Source organism: Sprattus sprattus (assembly GCF_963457725.1).
Source record: "Sprattus sprattus genome assembly, chromosome: 15".
NCBI classification, from domain to species: Eukaryota; Metazoa; Chordata; class Actinopteri; order Clupeiformes; family Clupeidae; genus Sprattus; species Sprattus sprattus.
The window spans coordinates 15,202,680-15,223,963 of NC_137913.1; the positions used below are offsets into that span (position 1 = coordinate 15,202,680).

At 40.4% G+C, this 21,284-nt stretch overlaps 2 protein-coding genes across 2 annotated transcripts; both read left to right on the top strand.

Moving 5' to 3' along the window:
* Positions 1–5,503: 5,503 nt before the first annotated feature.
* LOC308376299 (uncharacterized protein) lies at positions 5,504–9,089 on the top strand (the record flags this gene model as incomplete). Its single annotated transcript, XM_080852594.1, has 4 exons — positions 5,504–5,753; positions 5,993–6,159; positions 7,105–8,267; positions 8,699–9,089. Exons 1-4 carry the CDS (start codon positions 5,525–5,527, stop codon positions 9,087–9,089), a joined length of 1,950 nt encoding a protein of 649 aa, XP_080708720.1. The 5' UTR covers positions 5,504–5,524.
* A 5,236-nt stretch (positions 9,090–14,325) lies between these two features.
* Positions 14,326–19,333, top strand: dhfr (dihydrofolate reductase; the record flags this gene model as incomplete). Its single annotated transcript, XM_080853217.1, has 6 exons — positions 14,326–14,456; positions 14,943–14,992; positions 15,394–15,499; positions 16,911–17,037; positions 18,033–18,148; positions 19,252–19,333. The coding sequence occupies exons 1-6, from the start codon at positions 14,365–14,367 to the stop codon at positions 19,331–19,333; spliced, it is 573 nt and encodes a 190-aa protein (XP_080709343.1). The 5' UTR covers positions 14,326–14,364.
* Positions 19,334–21,284: the final 1,951 nt, after the last annotated feature.

The window sequence follows — 21,284 nt, forward strand, 5'->3', positions numbered from 1 at the left end:
CTGTCCCCACACCCCTCCCTGCTGTCCCCACAACCAGGGTCTTCTAGAAATAGTCACACAGTGGAAGAGTCATAGAGAGGTGCCCTGTCTGTGACTGGACAGTTGTCCCAGTGTGTGCATCCTCCCTAATGTAAATCTTTCTGAACGCCTTACAAAGCAAGTGATGTTCTCATGAATCAAATAAATAAAAGAATAAGAATGAGACAAATGTCACAAATGCGCCTCCTGTCTCACTTAAATATATCTGTAGTGGCCTTACGTTTACTTCATACCCTTCTGTTTTGCTTAATGACATGTCTGTGTATTTTGAATTCCATTTGAATAAGCTGGCTGTAAGATGTATTAAGCAATGACTTAATGGAAGACGACTGGTGAAGAGAATCCATTTATTCTGAGTGACAACAGAAGGCCCAATGTCCCTCATAAAAGCCTACTTTGTAAAGTGAAGTGAAAGTGAAAGTGACTCTATGGCAGAGGTGGTGTAGACACACACACTCTGAAATCCACCTCTGCATTTAATCCATCCAGGGAAGTGACACCCACACAGTGAAGTGCAGTTACACACTAACCCGGAGCAGTGAGCTGACTTTGGCGGCGCCCGGGGGGCAGTATTCATTTGTATTTGTATTTTTCACACAATTTAAAATAGCTCTTTGGCACAAGATGCATTCATAAACCACATTAACAACTCAAAGGTAAAATAGGAGCAAAAAGCTTAGTATTAGCGATATCACATGCATTTAGGGACCAAGCCTTTAAGTCTAATGAGGCGTCCCTAAAAGCTGTATGGGGAGGCCCTCATCTCTCCAACTATGACCTGTAACACCCTGCCCATCTACAACAGGTTGAATGAACATAGGTTGAGGGAACATTGGGATTAGGAGACACAGACCATCTCCCTCTCACTAGCTAACCGAGCACTGTAACTAGTCTGAGGACTACAGAATTCACATTTTTATAAAATGAATTAAAAGATTATCCACTGGTGCCCATGTGGATATGGGGCGCCGTTTGTAAAATGTTGCACGTTCTAAAATCCTGCTCAGTTTTGGCACATTTAGCATTATAATACGGGGGAAAAAGCACGACAATATTCACATGTCACCTTTTCAAACATTTAGAGAGAAATTGTTGTTTAAGTTGTTGTAAATAAATGTTAATGTTAATGTTAAATGTTATATGTAAATGTTATATACAGCCGCGGAAAAAATTAAGAGACCACTTCAAAATTATCAGTTTCTCTGGTTTTACTATTTATTGGTATGTGTTAAAGTAAAATGTACATTTTAGTTTTATTCTATAACCTACTGGCAACATTCCTACCAAATTTCAAATAAAAATATTGTCATTTAGATCATTTATTTGCAGAAAAATGACAATTGGTCAAAATAGCAAAAATGATGCAGTGTCTTCAGATCTCGAATAATGCAAAGAAAACAAGCTCATATTCATTTTTAAACTACACAATACTAATGCTTACACTTAGGAAGAGTTCAGAAATCAATATTTGGTGGAATAACCTTGATTTAAAATCACAACTTTCATGTGTCTTGGCATGCTCTCCACCAGTCTTTCACATTGCCGTTGGGTGACTTTATGCTACTCCTGGCGCAAGAATTCAAGCAGCTCGGCTTCTTTTCATGGCTTGTGACCATCCATCTTCCTCTTGATCACATTTCAGAGGTTTTTTTATGGGATTCAGGTCTCGAAATTGGGCTGGCCATGACAGGGTCCTGATCTGGTGATACTCCATCCACACCTTTACTGGCCTGGCTGTGTGGCATGGAGCATTGCCCTGCTGGAAAAAACATTTCTCAGAGTTGGGGAACATTGTCAGAGCTAAAGGAAGCAAGTTTTTCTTCCGGGACAACGTTGTACTTTGCCTGGCTGAGGTTTGTAAAAGACCATAAGGATTGAAAAAAGCGGACTGGAGGGTCTTCTAGTTCGTCTTCTCTGATGAGTCCAATTTTCAGCTTTGCCCAACACATGGTCGTCTGATGGTTAGACGGAGACCTGGAGAGGCCTACAAGCCAGAGAGTCTTGCACCTACTGTGAAATCGGACTCATCAGAGAAGACGAACTTAGAAGAACCTCAAGTCCGCTTTTTCAATCCTTATGGTCTTTTACAAACCTCAGCCAGGCAAAGTACAACGTTGTCCCGGAAGAAAAACTTGCTTCCTTTTGCTCTGACAATGTTCCCCAACTCTGAGAAGTGTTTTTTCCAGCAGGGCAATGCTCCATGCCACACAGCCAGGCCAGTAAAGGTGTGGATGGAGTATCACCAGATCAGGACCCTGTCATGGCCAGCCCAATTTCGAGACCTGAATCCCATAAAAAACCTCTGAAATGTGATCAAGAGGAAGATGGATGGTCACAAGCCATGAAAAGAAGCCGAGCTGCTTGAATTCTTGCGCCAGGAGTAGCATAAAGTCACCCAACGGCAATGTGAAAGACTGGTCGAGAGCATGCCAAGACACATGAAAGTTGTGATTTTTAAATCAAGGTTATTCCACCAAATATTGATTTCTGAACTCTTCCTAAGTGTAAGCATTAGTATTGTGTAGTTTAAAAATGAATATGAGCTTGTTTTCTTTGCATTATTCGAGATCTGAAGACACTGCATCATTTTTGCTATTTTGACCAATTGTCATTTTTCTGCAAATAAATGATCTAAATGACAATATTTTTATTTGAAATTTGGTAGGAATGTTGCCAGTAGGTTATAGAATAAAACTAAAATGTACATTTTACTTTAACACATACCAATAAATAGTAAAACCAGAGAAACTGATAATTTTGAAGTGGTCTCTTAATTTTTTCCGCGGCTGTATATATATATGTAAATGATAAATGTAAACGTAAATATTAAATATAAACTTAAATGTTTAATGTTATATATAAATGTTAAATATAAGTGTTAAATGTAAATGTAAAATATAAATACTTAAATGTAAACGTAAATGTTAAATGTATATCTAAATGTTAAATGTCCGAATTATGTTCAGTCTACATTTAAGATTTGGCGCCAGAACATTACAATATTTACGGTAATTCGCTCGTGAAGCAACGGGTTTTTTGAATGGAGAAAAGCGCGGTCTTTTATTCACGAGATAACGACAAGACAACAAGATGGCAAGTCCAAATTAATTAGATTTAGCTTTAATTATAGAGAAAGCTGTTGCAGCTGGCGTTAGGGCGGCTCTCCAAAACCGACCTACATTGGGAACAAGTGCTGCAACCAACACCACATCCCGCTCCACGAGCGAATTACCGTAAATATTGTAATGTTCTGGCGCCAAATCTTAAATGTAGACTGAACATAATTCGGACATTTAACATTTAGATATACATTTAACATTTACGTTTACATTTAAGTATTTATATTTTACATTTACATTTAACACTTATATTTAACATTTATATATAACATTAAACATTTAAGTTTATATTTAATATTTACGTTTACATTTATCATTTACATATATATATATATATAACATTTACATATAACATTTAACATTAACATTAACATTTATTTACAACAACTTAAACAACAATTTCTCTCTAAATGTTTGAAAAGTTGACATGTGAATATTGTCTTGCTTTTTCCCCCGTATTATAATGCTAAATGTGCCAAAACTGAGCAGGATTTTAGAACGTGCAACATTTTACAAACGGCGCCCCATATGTGGATGATTGGTTGGGAAGATAAAAGTTGTGACACAAGGTGTGAACACCTTCCTTTTAATATGGAAGGCATTTGAAAGAAATTTGATTCACATCAGTCAGTGTGTTAGGGGCTTTATTACCAGATGGTGACTTTGAAAGTGCTTATCACCATCTCACCACTAGGAGGCAGTCTCCCCGTAGAAGCATTCAAAAGGCTCCCTAATGAGCAAGTCTTTGTCGTCTGAGCTGCATGCCCTGGTTCCCCTGTGTGAGGAGCTGTGGCTGTGGTCCAACACTTTGACATAAACATGCCCACTTCATAAATTGTGGCTGTAATATGTCACTGTCATATGATTGCCACTGTCAACCTTTTGAGTTGTTAGTACAGCACTAAACAAAACCCTTAATATCTTCTGACATGAATTAACTAGAGAAAATTGCTTTTAATAATACTATTGTTTATTTCTTCCTTGTGCATCAGGGCATTTTGAGAAAAATAATGTTCCTATTGAATTTAGTTGTATTTGAGCAGCTATTCAAAGAGGAGGACCAGGTGGAATATGGCCTTTAAGGTTAGCATAAACAGAAGAGAATGGCATGCTTCGTGATGTAAGGACATCTTGGAGTTAGCTAAGCATCATTTTACCCTTTTCTTTTCTTTACTCTTCAAGATGTCTAAAAATATTTTTTAGCAATTCCTTGGCCTATGTGGGGATGTGCAGAAAGGCTTACATCTAAAGGGACCCAATACAGCAAATGTATTTTATCTAATGATAAGGCCTGATGTTAGTGGGAAACAAATGCACCTACATGCAGAGACTTCATCTTTAGTGTACCTAATATAAATTAATCACATTCCTAGGGAGAGAGAGTATGGACAACGGCTCTATGATCTATGATGATTCATATGAGTTGTAGTAATTATTCTTATTTTATGAAAGAAGATATATAAAATCCACCAATATACTTTAGATTGTAAATAAATCACACTAAGGCCTCAAATTCGTGATGAAGGCCTAACTTTCACTGCACTGTGTTATGTTGTTACGTTGCACTTTCATTAATTGTGATGTTAAAAAGATGTTACAATATATTTTGACAATCTGCCTAAATGGGAACTTCGCACTCCAGATCAAGAGGTGGTAGTATAGCGACACATTATTCAGTGACCAGCGACAAAGGTGTAAATGCAGATAAAGAGACAGAGGAGCAAAAACATGTAAGTAAAGTTCTTCTGCAATCCGTGCTCGATGATGAAAATTATTTAAATGTTGTGTCCTTACGCCATTATTGTTGGCTCTTAGAATGACAATCAATGTTTCACTGCAGACGTCGTAAATGTCTGCGGATAAGATTGGCTGGATATTACTGATTTCTAAACCAATTGAGAGAGAGATGAAAGTGCAATGTTCATGTCACTGACACGTCTTAAGCATTAAACTGCAGCTCATCGTTTACTTGTTGACATATAAACCTGTCTGGTATGGTTGAATGAATCACCCTTACTGAAGTTACCCTCTCCAAACAAGCTATTCAAATGTTAAATACTTCCTAGTTAAGTGCTGATGAACAACGAATCGAGGGAGATTTATAGCCATTCCATAGAATCTGAATGCTAATTGATACAGGATTTAAATGAATTATATTGATTTGTTAAATCCAGTACAGCTTCTGTCCCCACAGCGCACTGTAGACCTGACAGCCCTGTCACTTTGTTGGATGTGTGTCAAAGATTGAACGAAGGGATATAAAAGTAGCTTCCACGTCTAAAATGATTGGTCCACTCTGTGTAGCCTAGGCCTACTAAAATTGCTCTGTGCTCATTCAACAGTAGGTGTCCTGAGGTGATAGAGAGATGCCGCTCTTTCGTCAGTCTGAGGCAAGGGGAGAGAAAGAGGGTGAAAAACGAGTGGTGAAGAAGAGAAAATGTAAGGTTAAAGGTAAAGAACATGATGCCACACTGACCAGGCTGTGCCTCCTGAGTATTGCAGAAAATATGAATGATGTGTGGGTCTGCGACTATGCCCAAAACTACATGGATCAGTATTTCTTCAGATACATCATGGGACCTTTCAGCCAGCTACGTGAGTCTCATCCGTTATTACGTGTGTGTGTGTGTGTGTGTGTGTGTGTGTGTGTGTGTGTGTGTGTGTGTGTGTGTGTGTGTGTGTGTGTGTGTGTGTGTGTGTGTGTGTGTGTGTGTGTGTGTGTGTGTGTGTGTGTTGGGTGTGGGGGGTAAAGTGTGGTATGAAGATATCAAGTGAATGTAATTGACTTTATTCCAATCCTCTCCATCTCCATCTATGTGATATTGTCTTTTCAGCCTCACACCTGCTAGAGGAGCTCTTGTCTCTGTTGGCCTCACGGCAGCTAATGACTCGAGCCGCCCTGCACCTCATGTTGGTTCCCCAGCTGCGTAACCTCTCTCTGGGGCGCTGCTCTGGTCTGGTCACGGCCAACCTGTGTGCCATCATTGGAGCACGCTGTCAGGTTATTACTAGCATTTACTCCTCCTCCCTATGACCCATCTCAGGCAGAGCCAATGATTAATAGCTACAATCTATTTTTATGTAGAAACATATGGAGACCTAATTGAATTTACATGCAACTGTTCACCAGCAAAGTCTGCAGCGAATGAAGTGAAGCTAATTTTATAACTCAAGCACAATCATTTTGCTAATTTAAGACCACGAGCAAGCTCCTAAGCATAAACATGGGTGGGTCAACGCAATGCTCCTATACATGTACACTACACGATAGCTTTAGTTCATGTCCGATGGACTTTGCTCATTGCTTGTTGCTTTGTTCATGCTCATACAGGAAGTGTTCATATCAGTCTTTGCCATGCCCGTCAATTAAATTAGGGCCCACAGTGTTTAGATAGATAGATAGATAGATAGATAGATAGATAGATAGATAGATAGATAGATAGATAAATACTTTATTAATCCCGTGGGGAAATTCTGGGCTCTTGCAGCTCTCTCATATTTACAATAATTACAAACAATATATACAGACAATATGATACAATACTAACAACACAATTCAGCTATGTACAGTGTATGATGAAGGATGTATTAAGGATGTTTTAGATGTAACCTCAGTATACACTATGTACTGTAGATGTTACGTTCAATTTGATCACATAATACAGGAAGTGTTCATATTAAGTGTACAATCTTTTCCATGAATTGTTACATACAGATGCACTTCAAATGTTGTGCGATGGTAATGAGTTAGAAGAATTATTTGTCAATTATGTGTAATTATGCATAATATTAAGGTTTGTGTTGCATAATGCTAACCAGCTCTGTGCGAGCTCATCACATGACTTCTGTTTGCCCAGTTCCTCTCCTCTCTGTATCTGACCAAATATGAAGCTTGTGTACTAAAGGAGGAAGTTAGGAAATGCATTCCTGTGTTTACTCTCTCCAGGGCCTACTGTCTCTGGACCTCAGTGGCGCTGTGAATGTCTCCGCCCCAGTCTTGCGCGAGCTCTTGGGTTCTCTTGCCAGCTTGCGCTCCTTGTGTCTGGCCGGGAGCTTGTGTGACGGCAGGGTCCTGGAAGCATTGCCAGTCCAGTGCCCCTTGCTGCGCCACCTGGATGTGACCCGCTGCCACCATCTGAACCCAGTCTGCCTGCTGTCCCTAACCCCCAGCCACGCCCACAGCCCTGGCCTGCCACTCCTCCGCAGCCTGCTCGCCGTGGATTTAGGCTTTGGAGAGTGCGAGGAGGACAGACGAGCCACTGCAGCCTTCCTTCTCCTCAGCCTGCCTTGGCTGGAGAGAGTGGCCCTGGAGGCCCTGGGAGAGGCCTGTGCACTCCTCCTGGATGGGGCTTTTCATGAGGTGGAGGATTTCATCAGGCGCACAGGGATGCCTGACTTTAGGGACCTGTTGGCAGAGAGAGTGAATGGTTATAGTCAAAACGCTGTCCCAGGCATGGAAAAAGTGGAACAGGAGAGCTTTTCTTTGTCTGAGATAACAGACAGTTGCTTATGGATCCAGGACAGTGAAAATGAGGATGAGGGAGAAGCTAATGGCACCGACCAAGGTTGCCATGACTTGACAGGTGAGAAGACACTGGAAAACACAAGGGACAATGAGACACTGAAAGCGCAACAAGGAGGCAGTTTTAAGGACGTCCGTCTGCGTCTCAGGCAAGTCCAAGGAGTGTCATTTGGAACACTGGGGGCTCTGGGGCAGCTGTGCCCTGACATGTCTGCTCTGACGCTGGACTACTGTGAGGAAGAGGAAACAGTATCTGGTGCCCGTATGGCCAGAGAGCTGGCTAGATGGTCTGCCAGTTTGCGGAGCCTCACCCTGAGATTCTCGGGGCCCTTGTCTGAGATGGCACGTGGTGTGGGGTCTGTCGGAGCCAACCTTACATCACTCACTTTAGAGGGGGTGCAGGCAGATGGGCTCGATCCTTTCCTGCGCCTTCTCCACTCCTGTCCCCAGCTGACAACACTAACCATTCACATGGAATCTCCCAGAATGCAACAGGCACAGGAAGAGGAAGAGGATGACGAAGAGGAGGAGAGAGAAGACCTTCAGGCGCTCCCCTGCCTTCCTCGTCTCTCTTGTCTGGCACTGAAGTAAGTAAGAGTCCCAGAAGAACGCACAGATAGACATGCATATAGCTCACGTGTGCATATTATTTTTCTATATTTGTTTACATTACACTTCAAATGTAATAATGCATTTATTTCTGTCACCTAAAATCCACACTTCATTTGTGTTGGTTCTTCTTATTAATGCAATATGGAACAATGCATCTTAAAAAGAAGGTGTCTCCTAGCAGTGGGAAATGATATAGTCCTCTCATAAACATTCTCTAACTTTTTTTTTTTTTTTTTTTAAAGACTGGCAGTGTCTGCCATTTTAATTGAATTTTTCAGTTAATCTAGTGACTTTTGTTTTTATATAGGTCCTACCATATATTTATGTGTTCTTTTGATTGTTGTCTTTACCTTCACTACAGGTGAGAGGAAAAGTTTCAAGCTATTTTTTCATGTTTATTCCATAGTTTCCTTTTTGATGAGCGCCAGAAGAGGACACCCATGTCCTGGAGATCTCTGAAGGGAGGCCTGTGGGCCTTGCTAAGGGGTGCACCCCTCCTGGAGAGGGTCTCTCTCGTGGCCATCCCTTGCCCCCTGGACCCTGTGTTTCGTCTGGTGCTGGATCATCCTGCCGTCCCCATGAAGGCTACACAGAGCCCTGCCCTCCAGAACTTGCGGGACTTAAATCTGGCGCATTCTAATGTGTCCATGGCAACTCTGTCACGATTAGTTGCCATGGACAGTGGTTTGTTCACACTGGACCTCAGTGGTTGCTGGGCTGTGACTCTCCATGATGTCCACTGTCTGCAGAGCGTGGCCAGAAGGAGACACCAGAAGTTACATATTATATGGACGTGAAGTACTTATAAGAATGGAATACTTTAGCAGTGCTTTTTTGTATGGAAAATCATGCACTTTAATATGACTTTTTGAAGCTTTAAATGCTTCTATTCTACATTGTGTATATAATTTTATATTCATCCACAGAACTTGGATTATATTATTAAATTCTTATATTTGAGATTTGATTACTGTAGTACTTGAAGCAACAAGTTCACTTATGTCAGCACTTAGGGCATTGAACTTGTTTTTAAATGTTCTTAATAAATACATTCAACTTGACTTGACTTGAATTAGGTGTATATCCTATAATTGTGTCTGGTTTATATCATATCATCGAGTTAACCAATCCACTGGCCTATTTGTGTACTACCCCATCTTAATCTTTATAGACAAGCCTCCCAGCACTTCGAGGGAAAGGGTCAATTGTGACTGGTTAAATCAATTTCAGTTCTGGTATTATTCTAGCATGTTCCATTTCAAGGAACATAATATTGTTATTTTAAAAGAACTACAATAGTAACTGCTGTTTTTGTGGGTAATGGCAAGGCATTATTTTTCAAATGAAGAAATGACACAGCTGAAGAAGTTGAAGAAGAGTTTTTTTTTTTAATTCTCATCAAAAATGTGCCAAAACTGCAGGTAAACATATCCTTTAAAGTGAGCCACAGCTCTTATAGACAGAATGTATAAATCTGTAGCAAGATGTAGCACCTCCAGTCTGAGATCATCTCCAGGTCATTCCAAGCAAAGATCAAAAAAGTGATCTTAATAAAACCTAGATTAATTACATTAATAAGGGCATAATCATGCCAGTCTTGGTCTCCTACCTGTGGAGTATGAAGGCTCTGTGTCCAGCCCAAGATGAGTTCTCTTTCCCTACGCTCAGCTTTTAAAGGAGCATCGCTGTGTGTCCATTCATTGCGTCATCCCGGACCTGGGTCCCTCTCAGGGGAATTCTGGCCAAAGACAATAAGTACTGGTTCAGTTTGCATTGGCCTAGAACACAGACGATGTATCAGTTTGATAAATTCAAGGTGAAAGTCCTTTTGCTGTTGCATAACAGGTTCAGGCACTCATGCAGTGAGCAAACTTTTAAAAAATTCTTAATTTAATTTAATTTAAATGAATTTTCCCCTAATTCTTGCCCGTTAAGCAATATTTGATATGTTGTGTTTTAAGTTACAATTAATTGTATCACAAATCTGCCAAGAATAACATTTTTGAACACCAAACTGTTTGTTGATGTAATGATTTGTTCCTTCTTCCTATAGATTGTTTTGCCAAAGAGCATCTTAAAAACAAACCCACTACACTAAACAAACAGTTCATGTTTGATGATGATTATGCTGTAAATGTTAAAACAGGTATGGAAGGTAAAAGATGAAAGGTTTATCTTGATCATATTTTTTTCCTTAGCAATAATTGTTGTTTTTGTGTTATATGAGGATGACTACAGTTTGATTGAAGGATGGTCTAGGATTCCAATCTGGTTCTAACAGAAGTGAAGTGGATCTGATATCTAAATATTGGAATTGCAAACATGGATTCACATTTAACCTGTGGAAATAGTAGGCCAACCACCACTACATGGCTACCCAAAATGGAACACAGGAACATGATTTGGATGTTTCTGTCTTCCTCTACAGTTTTCCAGGGCCGGCCCACTGTGACAGGAAGTCCAACCTACAAAGAGGGATGGGGTTTTAAGAGACCACCCGTCTCAAACGTTGGGGAAGACAACAACGCTGTCCAGTGGGGTAGAAGAGTCTACTGAAGACTGGGAGGGTGGGGCGGTCCTATCTCTGTGAAGTCATGGGGAGTTACAAGAAAAATTAAATAATGTGTGGGACTTTTAAAAATAGCTGTACTGCTCTACATTTTTGGACTGTAAGCATATTGATGGATATCACAACAGACACCGGTCTTGGTCAAATGTCCGTGACGGGGCCTGGCTAAAGAAAACCTGTGGTGGAAATGGTGTACCAGACTGCCCAAACACACTTTGCACAAAGAGAGTGTTAACATTTTCCTGCCCAGTGTAATTTTCAACAGCCGATGTGTTCTGCAGAATGACTGATGGGGAACAGGGCCTTAAAGGACACAGCACAGAGGCCTGTTTGAATGTTATCTGAAGCCTAGGCGTGCTAATGATACACACCGACTAAACTGGACACAGTGTAAAACCATTACACAAGTGATTGGGGATAAACTAAAACGAACATACGGTATCAGACACAATGCAAGGAGCTGACACTCAGGACATTTTTCGTGCTCTGTCTGGAATGTTTTCTTCATAGGAAAAGAATCTTAATGTCTTGTGTACAAATTATGTTACTTGTCCTGTGTTTATTGGCAACCTGTACATGTTATGTGATACCCTGCATTCGGAAAAATGGTGACCATGATGATGGTGAACACAATTGACGCCAACAATGTTGCTTATATGCTTATAAATGCAAAGTATACAAATGTGTGATGAGAAATATGATAACATTTAATGACTTATATGGAGTGAAGCTCAGTAATGATCTCTGTTCTAAAAATGCATGTGATGAAGTGCAATGATGATTTTGGTGTTATCCAATCAAATTGATAAATGACAATTAGAACAATGATTTGTGATTATGATTGGGATTTTGAATTACCTATTAAAATGGATAATTAGTGGGGAGTGATAGAGATACTTTTGCTACACTGTTAATGACTTAAGAATACATTAATCAAGTGCCTTTTATTAATTATTACCTTATATGAATCATGGCTTTTCTGTGTTTCAGTATGTGTGTAACTTAGATTATTAGGTGCCACTTAGTCTGCATATGTGTAAGAGCACAGAAAGCATAGTAAGATATCCTCAGACGTCAGAGACCCACCACGTGGTTATCCCTGCTGACAAATCGTTTTGGCGTCAGAATGCTAAACTTCTATCTAAACCTTGTGCGATGGGTTTAATATTGCTTCTCTGTGGTCTGCTGCAGAGTGGGAGTGAGCACGGGCTCTCTCTCTCTCTGAGAGAGGGCCCGTGTCTCTCTCTCACCTGCCGGGACGTGGGTGAGCCCAACAAGCCTGTTGTTGTTGTTTAATTAATATACTTATATGCAACTCCAGTCCTGAGGTTGGTAACTTCAGTGAATTTTCACCTTACAATAAGCCTCCCAGCACTTCAAAGGAAAGGGCCCATTGTGACTGGCTGTATCAGTTTCAGTTCTGGTATTATTCTATCATGTCCCATTTCAAGGTATATAATATTGTCTTTTTAAAACAACTACATTCGTAGCCGCTGTTTTTGTGGGTAATGGCAATGCATTATTTCTAATATGAATAAATGACACAGCTGAAGAAGTTGTTGAAGTTGAAGTTTCTTTAATTCTCATATAAAATGTGCCGAAACTGCGGATATACACATCCTCTACAATGATCCACAGCTCTTCTACACAGAATGTATAAATCTGTAGCTAAAAGGCAACAATCACAGCTCGTAGAGGAACGTTACCCTGCCATACCCAATTGAGCAAGAGGCCGAGTGGCTGCCACGTTGTACATAAGTCATGCAGGTACCCAGATGGTCGTCATATATCAGGTCCTTATCCCACACCTCCAGTCTGAGGGCCTCTCCAGATTTTCCTCTGGGGAAGCTGAACTCCGCGCTCCAGTAGGGGTTGGCATCGTCCCGTATGAACTCTGTCATGCCACCAAAAGCATGGCCACAGAACACTTTGACGTAGGGGTCAGGATCGCCCACGGGGTCACCGTACAGGCTGTAGGCACGGATGCCCCACACACGGACTTCAGCACTAGCCACACACAGCAGAGACAGGACAAGGAGGCCCAGTGGCAGGGAGGTACAGGTGGTTGTCATGACTCTCAGGACAGACGAGGGCTCAAACGACTGGAAGAAACGCAGAGAACAAATGCACATACAACAAACCAAACTGAATCATCTTTCTTCAATGTTTCCACTGACTAAAATGTATTTTGTGTTGGTCATTCCAAGCAAAAAAGTGATCTTACTAAAACCTTCATGAAGGATGGTTCCAAAACCAACACACATTAATGAATTACATTCATTGATAACATTAATAAGGGGAAAATCATGCCAGTCTTGGTCTCCTACCTGTGGAGTATGAAGGCTCTGTGTCCAGCCCAAGATGAGTTCTCTTTCCCTACGCTCAGCTTTCAAAGAGCATCGCTGTGTGTCCATTCATTGCGTCATCCCGGACCCGGGCCACTCTCAGGAGAATTCTGGCCAAAGACAATATTGTTGTGACGATGTATCAGTTAGATAAATTCAGGGTGAAAGACCTTTTGATGTTGCATAATAGGTTCAGTAATCTCAAAATATTTTATTTAAATTAATTTCCCCCTAATTCTTGCCCGTTAAGCAATATTTGATGTCGTGTTTTAAGTTACAATTTATTGTACCACATATCTGCCAAGAATAAAAAATGTGAACACCAAGCTGTTTTTTGATGATTCTTCCTATAGATTGTTTTGCCAAAAAGCATCTTAAAAACAAACCTACAACACTAAACAGTTCATGTTTGATGAGGATTATGTTGTAAATGTTAAAACAGGTATGGGGGTAAAAGATGAAAGGTTTATCTTGATCATAATTTTTTCTTTAGTAGTAATTGTTATTTTTGTTTTGTATTAGGATGACTACAGTTGGATTGAAGGACTAGTCTTGGTTTCCAATCTTGTTATAACAAAAAAGAAGTAAAGTTAATCTGATAACTAAATATTTAAATTGTATACCTACATGGATTCACATTTAACCTTTGGAAAAAGTAGGCCAAACACCACTACATGGCTACCCAAAATGAAACACAGGAACATGATTTGGATGTTTCAACCCTCACAGACTAGTCGATGGCAGCAGCAGCTGGTGCAAGCCACAGTGGCAGATATAGTAAGGGGGGGGTGGGGGTACCGAGAGCTTTGGTTAGTGGTTAGGAATGTAATGAACAAGTAATGCCCTCTATGTTGATGATCACCTAAACTTGTAGGCCTTTGCAGTAGTTTCTGAAGCACTTAACCTCAGGAATTACATTTTGCCTGCTGGCTCTTCTAGTAGCTGATGTTCTCAACAAGGACCATAGGCGGCGCAGTAGATTGTAGAACGCTCAAAAATCAGCTGCAACGTCATTACCGCTACAAAACCATTTATAAACTGCTGGCGGGAAGTGTCGAGGCTGAGAGAGAGCGTAATCCAGGGAGCTAACTGACTTGTCAGCTAATATTAGAGATTTAGCCAGTCAATTACCAATACAAAATTCTGCGGTTTGGCATAATGTCTCGCGTACTGAACTGTATCGTTGCAGTTTGTCCTGATATGGGCATCGGCAAAAACGGCAATCTCCCATGGCATCCAATAAGGTTAAGGTAAGGTAGGAGAACAACGATTTACCTATAAACACAAACACGTAGCTATGTAACTCTATATATGGTCGGTAGTTAACGTTAATGTTAAATGATAAAAGCCGTTGTGGGCTCAATTTGCATTTGGCTTGTAGTGAGCTCAAGAACTCCGTAGCGTCCAAGCTGGAACAAGTGCTGCTGTAGTCCGGGGTAAAAAGTTCAGGCTGCATGGCACATCCACTTTAAATTAGCTACGATGCAAATCCTGAGTCGGTTGTAGCTATACTATACAGAATATTAATACTGTATTAATATTGTATACTAAAATACTTAATGACGCAAATTATGATGAAACATTTTTGCCACATATTCGGAATATGAGCTGTAGGCTACGTATATGATTATTAGCATGCAGCTTCTACAGCTGCAACAAATGTTCTATGTGTTTTGTGTCATATATATGACAAAACATTTTACATTGAATTATGTTTTTGTTTTTACTATGAACAGTAATGAATTCAAGCATTTCCAAAGGATGACAATGACTCCTACAGTTGAAGGTAGGCTTGATTCACTTTCATAAAAGGTCTAGAAAGGTGAGTGACACAGGCATGACATGTCACGTGTGAGTTGCACCACATCATGTAAAAATGTTCTGTAAAGATACGTTTTGTTGTTTCAAAGGTCGTTTTCAGCAATGATTCTCAGTTTAACTGTAAATGAATATCGTAACTTTATTTTAACTATACCAGGGATATAGTAATTCTATAATGAAGAGTCATAAACAGACACATAGTCACACATGTACTCTCTAGTGGTGATGTTCTCAGGAACTGACCATCGATTACTTTAGGCTGAAGTCCAATATGATATGTCACTTCACTATACACTACACACTACTCAGAAATCTGCCTGTTCAATTAATAAGCGCACAGGCATTAAACACATCCTTATTCACCAGGCAAGAAGAATGTGGTCATCATGGGCAGAAAAACGTGGTTCTCTATTCCAGCCCAGAATAGACCTCTCAAGAACAGGATCAATGTTGTGCTCAGCAGAGAACTGAAGTAAGAGCCTCAGTAAACTCAAGACACGGCAGCCCTGGCTTCAGTTGTGTGCATGGGTAGCTTTGCATGGACAGATAGATTAGACAATTGAAAAGTAGTTACATAATGTTTATAAAACTGGGCTTACCTGTCTTGGCCTTTGTCAGATAACCCACATTATGGAATAAATCATTAGAACTATGTCTATGGGATAGAATGGGGAAATATGGTATGGGGAATATGTGTCCTAACCAGGGCTTTGAACCAGAATTTTTTCCCAATTGGTTCGTTCTGAACAGAAACAGTATTTTACGCTCCGGTTTTCGTTCCAACCCTAAAATTGACGTTCCTGAACCGGTTAGAACAAAAAAATAAAGTTCCTGAACCGGTTAATAGCGTTCCATGTCAGCTGGGGGACATACAAATAAGTAGGCTGATCATTAGGACTTTAAAATAATCTTATATGTCTCTATTCTGTCATTAAACATTAAGCACTATAGGCTACATTATGTAAGCGGCAACTGTAATTCTGACATTTCGTAAGTATTATACATGAGTTAAGACAAGGAAAATGTATGCTATGTTGTTTATTGGGCAAACAAAACATAACAGCATTTGGCCAAACCTCGTCAGGGCCAATCAGTGCATTTTTTGTCAACAGAGACAATACAAATATTACAAAACTACAATGGTATCTACATACATCCCTCAATGTTGTATTTGGATTTGTTAGTCGCGGGGTCAAATGAATAATGCTGCCGCATAGGATTCTCGCAATGTCTTCCCATCTGAACAAAACAGTTAAAATTCCAAATATGAAAACTATCGTATTAGCCTACGTTTTAAATAAAGACTTAACAAACTAGGGTAGGTTATGATGGGCAATAGCCAGGTAGTCTACTGCCAATGCTAACTGTCCAACTTAGCTATAATTTCATTATTTTGACCCTGCAGATTTTTACAACAATGCATTGGAAATTCGTAGCCTATCTCCTATTTAAAAACAAACATGTGTTAGATACTTGGTACAATATTTACCTCTTCTTAAGATTGAGTTTGAGAGACTGGTGGCTACAGCTTGTGCATAGATTTGATCCGATAAGGCTACTAGTCTTGTTCTCTAGTGAACAACCGGAAGACAACATCACCAATCATATTGCATTTAGGAATCTTGTGAAAGAGCGAAAAAATAACGTTATTAACCGGTTACCATTATTTAGGTAAATGATTCTGATCCGGAACATCATTTTTTTTTTTAAGTTTCTGGTTTCGTTTCTGTTCCTAGCAAAACATCAAAAGTTTCTGGTTTTCGTTTTCGTTCTGTGAACCGGTTCAAAGCCTTGGTCCTATCTATAATAAAATTTCAAAAAAGCATCAGTATGGATGTTTTAAAATGTGCTCACATTCCTCTCCCCCTTCTTCTCTGACCTAGGCAGCCTCCACCAGGAGCTCACTATTTGGCGTCTGACTTTAGTGAAGCCCTTTGTCTTCTGGACACAGAAGACCTAGCGAAAGAGGTGGACCAGGTTTGGATTATTGGGGGCAGTTCACTGTACAGAGTGAGTATGTTTTACCTGTCCTCATTTGTGTTAGTCTGTGAAAAGCTATAGAAGAAGCTAGTAATGGACATAGAGAAACTTGCAGAAATATATACAGTGTCTGTCTCTGCTATGATGTGTGTCTCTCTGCCATGATGTGTGTCTCTCTGCCATGATGTGTGTCTCTCTGCCATGATGTGTGTCTCTCTGCCATGATGTGTGTCTCTCTGCCATGATGTGTGTCTCTCTGCCATGATGTGTGTCTCTCTGCCATGATGTGTCTCTCTGCCATGATGTGTGTCTCTCTGCCATGATGTGTGTCTCTCTGCCATGATGTGTCTCTCTGCCATGATGTGTTTCTCTCTGCCATGATGTGTCTCTCTTCCATGATGTGTATCTCCGCCATAATGTGTGTATTTGCCATGATGTGTCTCTCTGCCATGATGTGTCTCTCTGCCATGATGTATGTACTCTGTCATAAATTTGCTCAGGGTGAGGCCCTCTCCTCCACTCAACCAGTGATTAGTTCCGCAATAGTCTTGCCTGATTACTTAAATTGCACACTACTTTTGGAGTGCAAGCACATTAGTGTGTGGCCACAGTTCCTGAAGGCTATTTTTAGTTAACGAGGGTTGCCAATCGCAAAACAGTCATGTTGAATTCTCTACCCGTTTAGCTATTTCAGCGGTCAGCTGTATGTTACAAAACGTGGCATTTCTTTGCACCGGCGCAGACATCACAGCTCATTCATCTGTGCCCACATGAATACACAGGCCCACGCATGCACGCCAGACAAAGACACACACACACACACACACACACACCTGTAAATATTCCTGCCACACATGCTGTCCACTCTATTATGTCCTTTGTCATGGAGACTAAAGCATGATTACGCAATGACTAGAGCAGCCTTGCATTCACCCTTCCTGGCACGTCTTTCTGCCATAATGACCTTGTTTCTTTTGAATAAAACTGAAATTAAGCCAGTTTCATGACAATTTTCTCTTCATTAGGAAATGATGGAAAACTCTGGCAAAAGACGGATGTTTGTGACACGGATCTTACAGCAATTTGACAGCGACACGTTCATCCCCAACATCGACATGTCTAAGTACAACCTTTTGTCCGAGTGAGTAGGAGAATCAGTGCCTTACCCAGACATTAAATCCTTTTTCCACAGGAATGCATGCGAGGATTAGAAATAGTAGTTAGTTAACAAATCGTTAATGTATTAGCTCTCCCATTGGAAGAGTGCCTGTTTTGCCCAATCAACAAAGAACCCTGTGGAAACACGTGTCTTTTCGTCATGCGTGCTCACAGTAAAGCCCTCTTTAAGAGGAGACTCAATCCAGTGGAGAATTGCATGAATGCAGTGTATAATGCAGAAGTACAGTGCATGGGATCTGGAGGGGCCTCATTACAGAAAAAATCCTAACTGCTCATCCTAACTTAAGTTAGGGACTCAAAGATAGTAAAAATCCTAACTTCCTATTACAGAAGCAATCCTTAACATGTTGGTCGTTTCCTATCTTATCTTTGGCCTCCTATCTTATCTTAACTTAGGAAATCCTAACTGTTCTGTCAATCAGATTTTTCGATCGTCAATTGTCAAGTTATGTCTGTTTCTTTAAGAATGTGCACGAGATTGATGGAACACATCACTTTTAATGGGACCTAAGTGTGGTTATAACTGTGTTCTGCCAGTTACACCACAGTAACATTAGCAGATGTTTTGCTTATGCATATCCATTGAAAGACAATTTGGAAGGAAGCAAGCAAACACACACACACACACACACATAGACACACACACGCACGCATGCATGCATGCACACACAAACGGACAGACAAAGCTGAGACAGGTCGTTCCAGGTGTGTCACTTTACAATTAAAATGGATTGACTGGCTCACGATAACACAAGCTGGTGCTGCATATAAAATGTGCTGAAAACATCAAAGCAAACACACAGAATAATAACTGGAATCTGCTTTGAATCAAAACAGGGATACATATTCATATGTGTTGGTCACCTTTTCCCACCTTCACCTTAGTGATGCAAACTGCTTCATTGGCAGCTAGATAAAAAAAAAAAAAAAACCTCACTGAGAAGTTTAGTTACCCTTGAGGGGGTAGAGGCAGATGTGATACAAATATAAGCCTGATCTAAGTTACTGCAAGTCATTTTGTGACAAAAGCAAAAATGTTGTCTCCGTGTTTCTTTTCTCCTTAAGGTTTCCGGGGGTTCCGGAAGGTCTTCAGGAGGAGAATGGTGTAAAGTACAGATTTGAGGTCTACGAGAGCACTGACCACTGACCAGTGTCCTCTCAACACTCCCTCAAGTCTACTTAGACAAGCTCTCAAGCTGATACAGAATCACAATTGTTGCCATTACAATTTTTTTTTCTTTCGTTTGTTTGTTGCCCTTCAGTGGATGCACTCGGTACAGCAATAATAGTATGGGGTATCACACCATTGGGTAGCCCAGCTTTATCTGTCATTGTGTAGCAGGAGAGCAGGATATCCCATACAATCTGTGTTTTACCTCAGTGTTAATACACATAACCTTATGATTTAGTTTGTGTCGGACAATTAAAAAAATATCCGAAACAACAGTTATTCTGGAGTAGCATAATTAGGAATCACATAAACATAAGGTATCCAAAAGGAAGATGCGACTAAATATGTTAATCAGATCTTCATTTGTGCATTTGTAAGGCACTGTAGAGGACCAATACATCCATCCATTCCTGATAAACAATGTAGCTATATTTAAGTTGATTCTTCTACATTCCTTGTTTACTTGAGTGGCCACAGTAATAATGAATAATGTCTACTGAAAGAATGACGAATACATTTAACCATAATATTGAATCACTTCATATTGTCAGGTTCTGTTTTTGGAACGCAATAAATATTTCTGCCTTCTCTGGTTATTTGAATAATGTTGTCATTTTTGGTGTACTCTTAATGTAGTTATTTAGGTATCTTAATGTTGGTATATTTTGTTTGTTTTGACTTAATCTTAATGTCCTCTGATAACAGCATGGTACAATGTCACACAGTCCTTTTGTTTTGGGATGACTACCCACTTCTGGTCACTCAACCCAGTAATTATGCATGTGTTTCATGTGAAGAGCATCAGCAATTACCAGCAATGGCTTTGTTTTTGATCTGCTTCGGGAAGAATCACTTCAGAGCTCTTTCTTTTTCTCTCATTCTGTCTCTGTCACTCACACACACAGTCATTTATCATCCTGTTGAGAAGGCTCCACTATGGGCAGGTCTAACCTTTAGGGCAGATCAGTTTCATGCCACCACAGCTCTAGACATCAGAGCTAGAAAATGTGTTTTAGTGACACCCACCTCAGCTGCTCCTCCACCCAGCCCTCCTCTGCACATTGAGATGAGTGGCTCTTGACTTAATGTCAGGTGAAACGGCGCCATGACGAGTGAAGTCACTGCTCTTTACTGTGTTGTGCTGATGCTACATTAGCATTTCAGATGTAAAGGTGCTATACTCTCAACACAGTTCTAGTGAAGTTGAATGCATGTCTCGTTATGTACGTTTTTAAACAATTTTGCTGTTTATTTTTATTTTCTATCTTTAAATCACATTTTTTCAATTTTGTGCCAATAGTTAAAGGTGAGCACTTAGATGTGAGTGGCGTGATGTTGGGAAATGGCTGCTTGCTTTGAAAATACAATTTTACTCCTGAATGTACCATGAGTGGGCTCTGAAATTTGAGGCCAAACTATTTGGTAAAATTAGAAATATATACATACATCCATATATATTAATCCATATCTAGCATCATGCCCCAAAATCACCCCATCCTTTTCACAGTAACAATGTAAGATGGTGGGAAAAACTACAAGTGTTGGCATGAATTGTTGTGGTTAGTCCCATTTGAAAAGTAAAATGAATGATATGAGGGTTGGACTGGAACTCAGACGCTGCCACCCTCTGTGCTCTACCAGCTCCCCATCTCAAAAAGGTCTCGGCCGTCTACCTAATGACAGGCATGGACAGAAAAATGCCCTGTCAAAGTTGTCCAGTGTGTTGCTTCCCCTCTCTCTCTCTCTCTCTCTCTCTCTCTCTCTCTCTCTCTCTCTCTCTCTCTCTCTCTCTCTCTCTCACTCAAACCTGAGAGCTCCAACACCTGTTCTCTTCTCTTCATATCGCACTCTCAATCACTCGCTCTGACTCACTCACTCTCTCTGGCTGCCTGCCTTGCACTCAGTCCAGTCTACGATTACTCCAGCT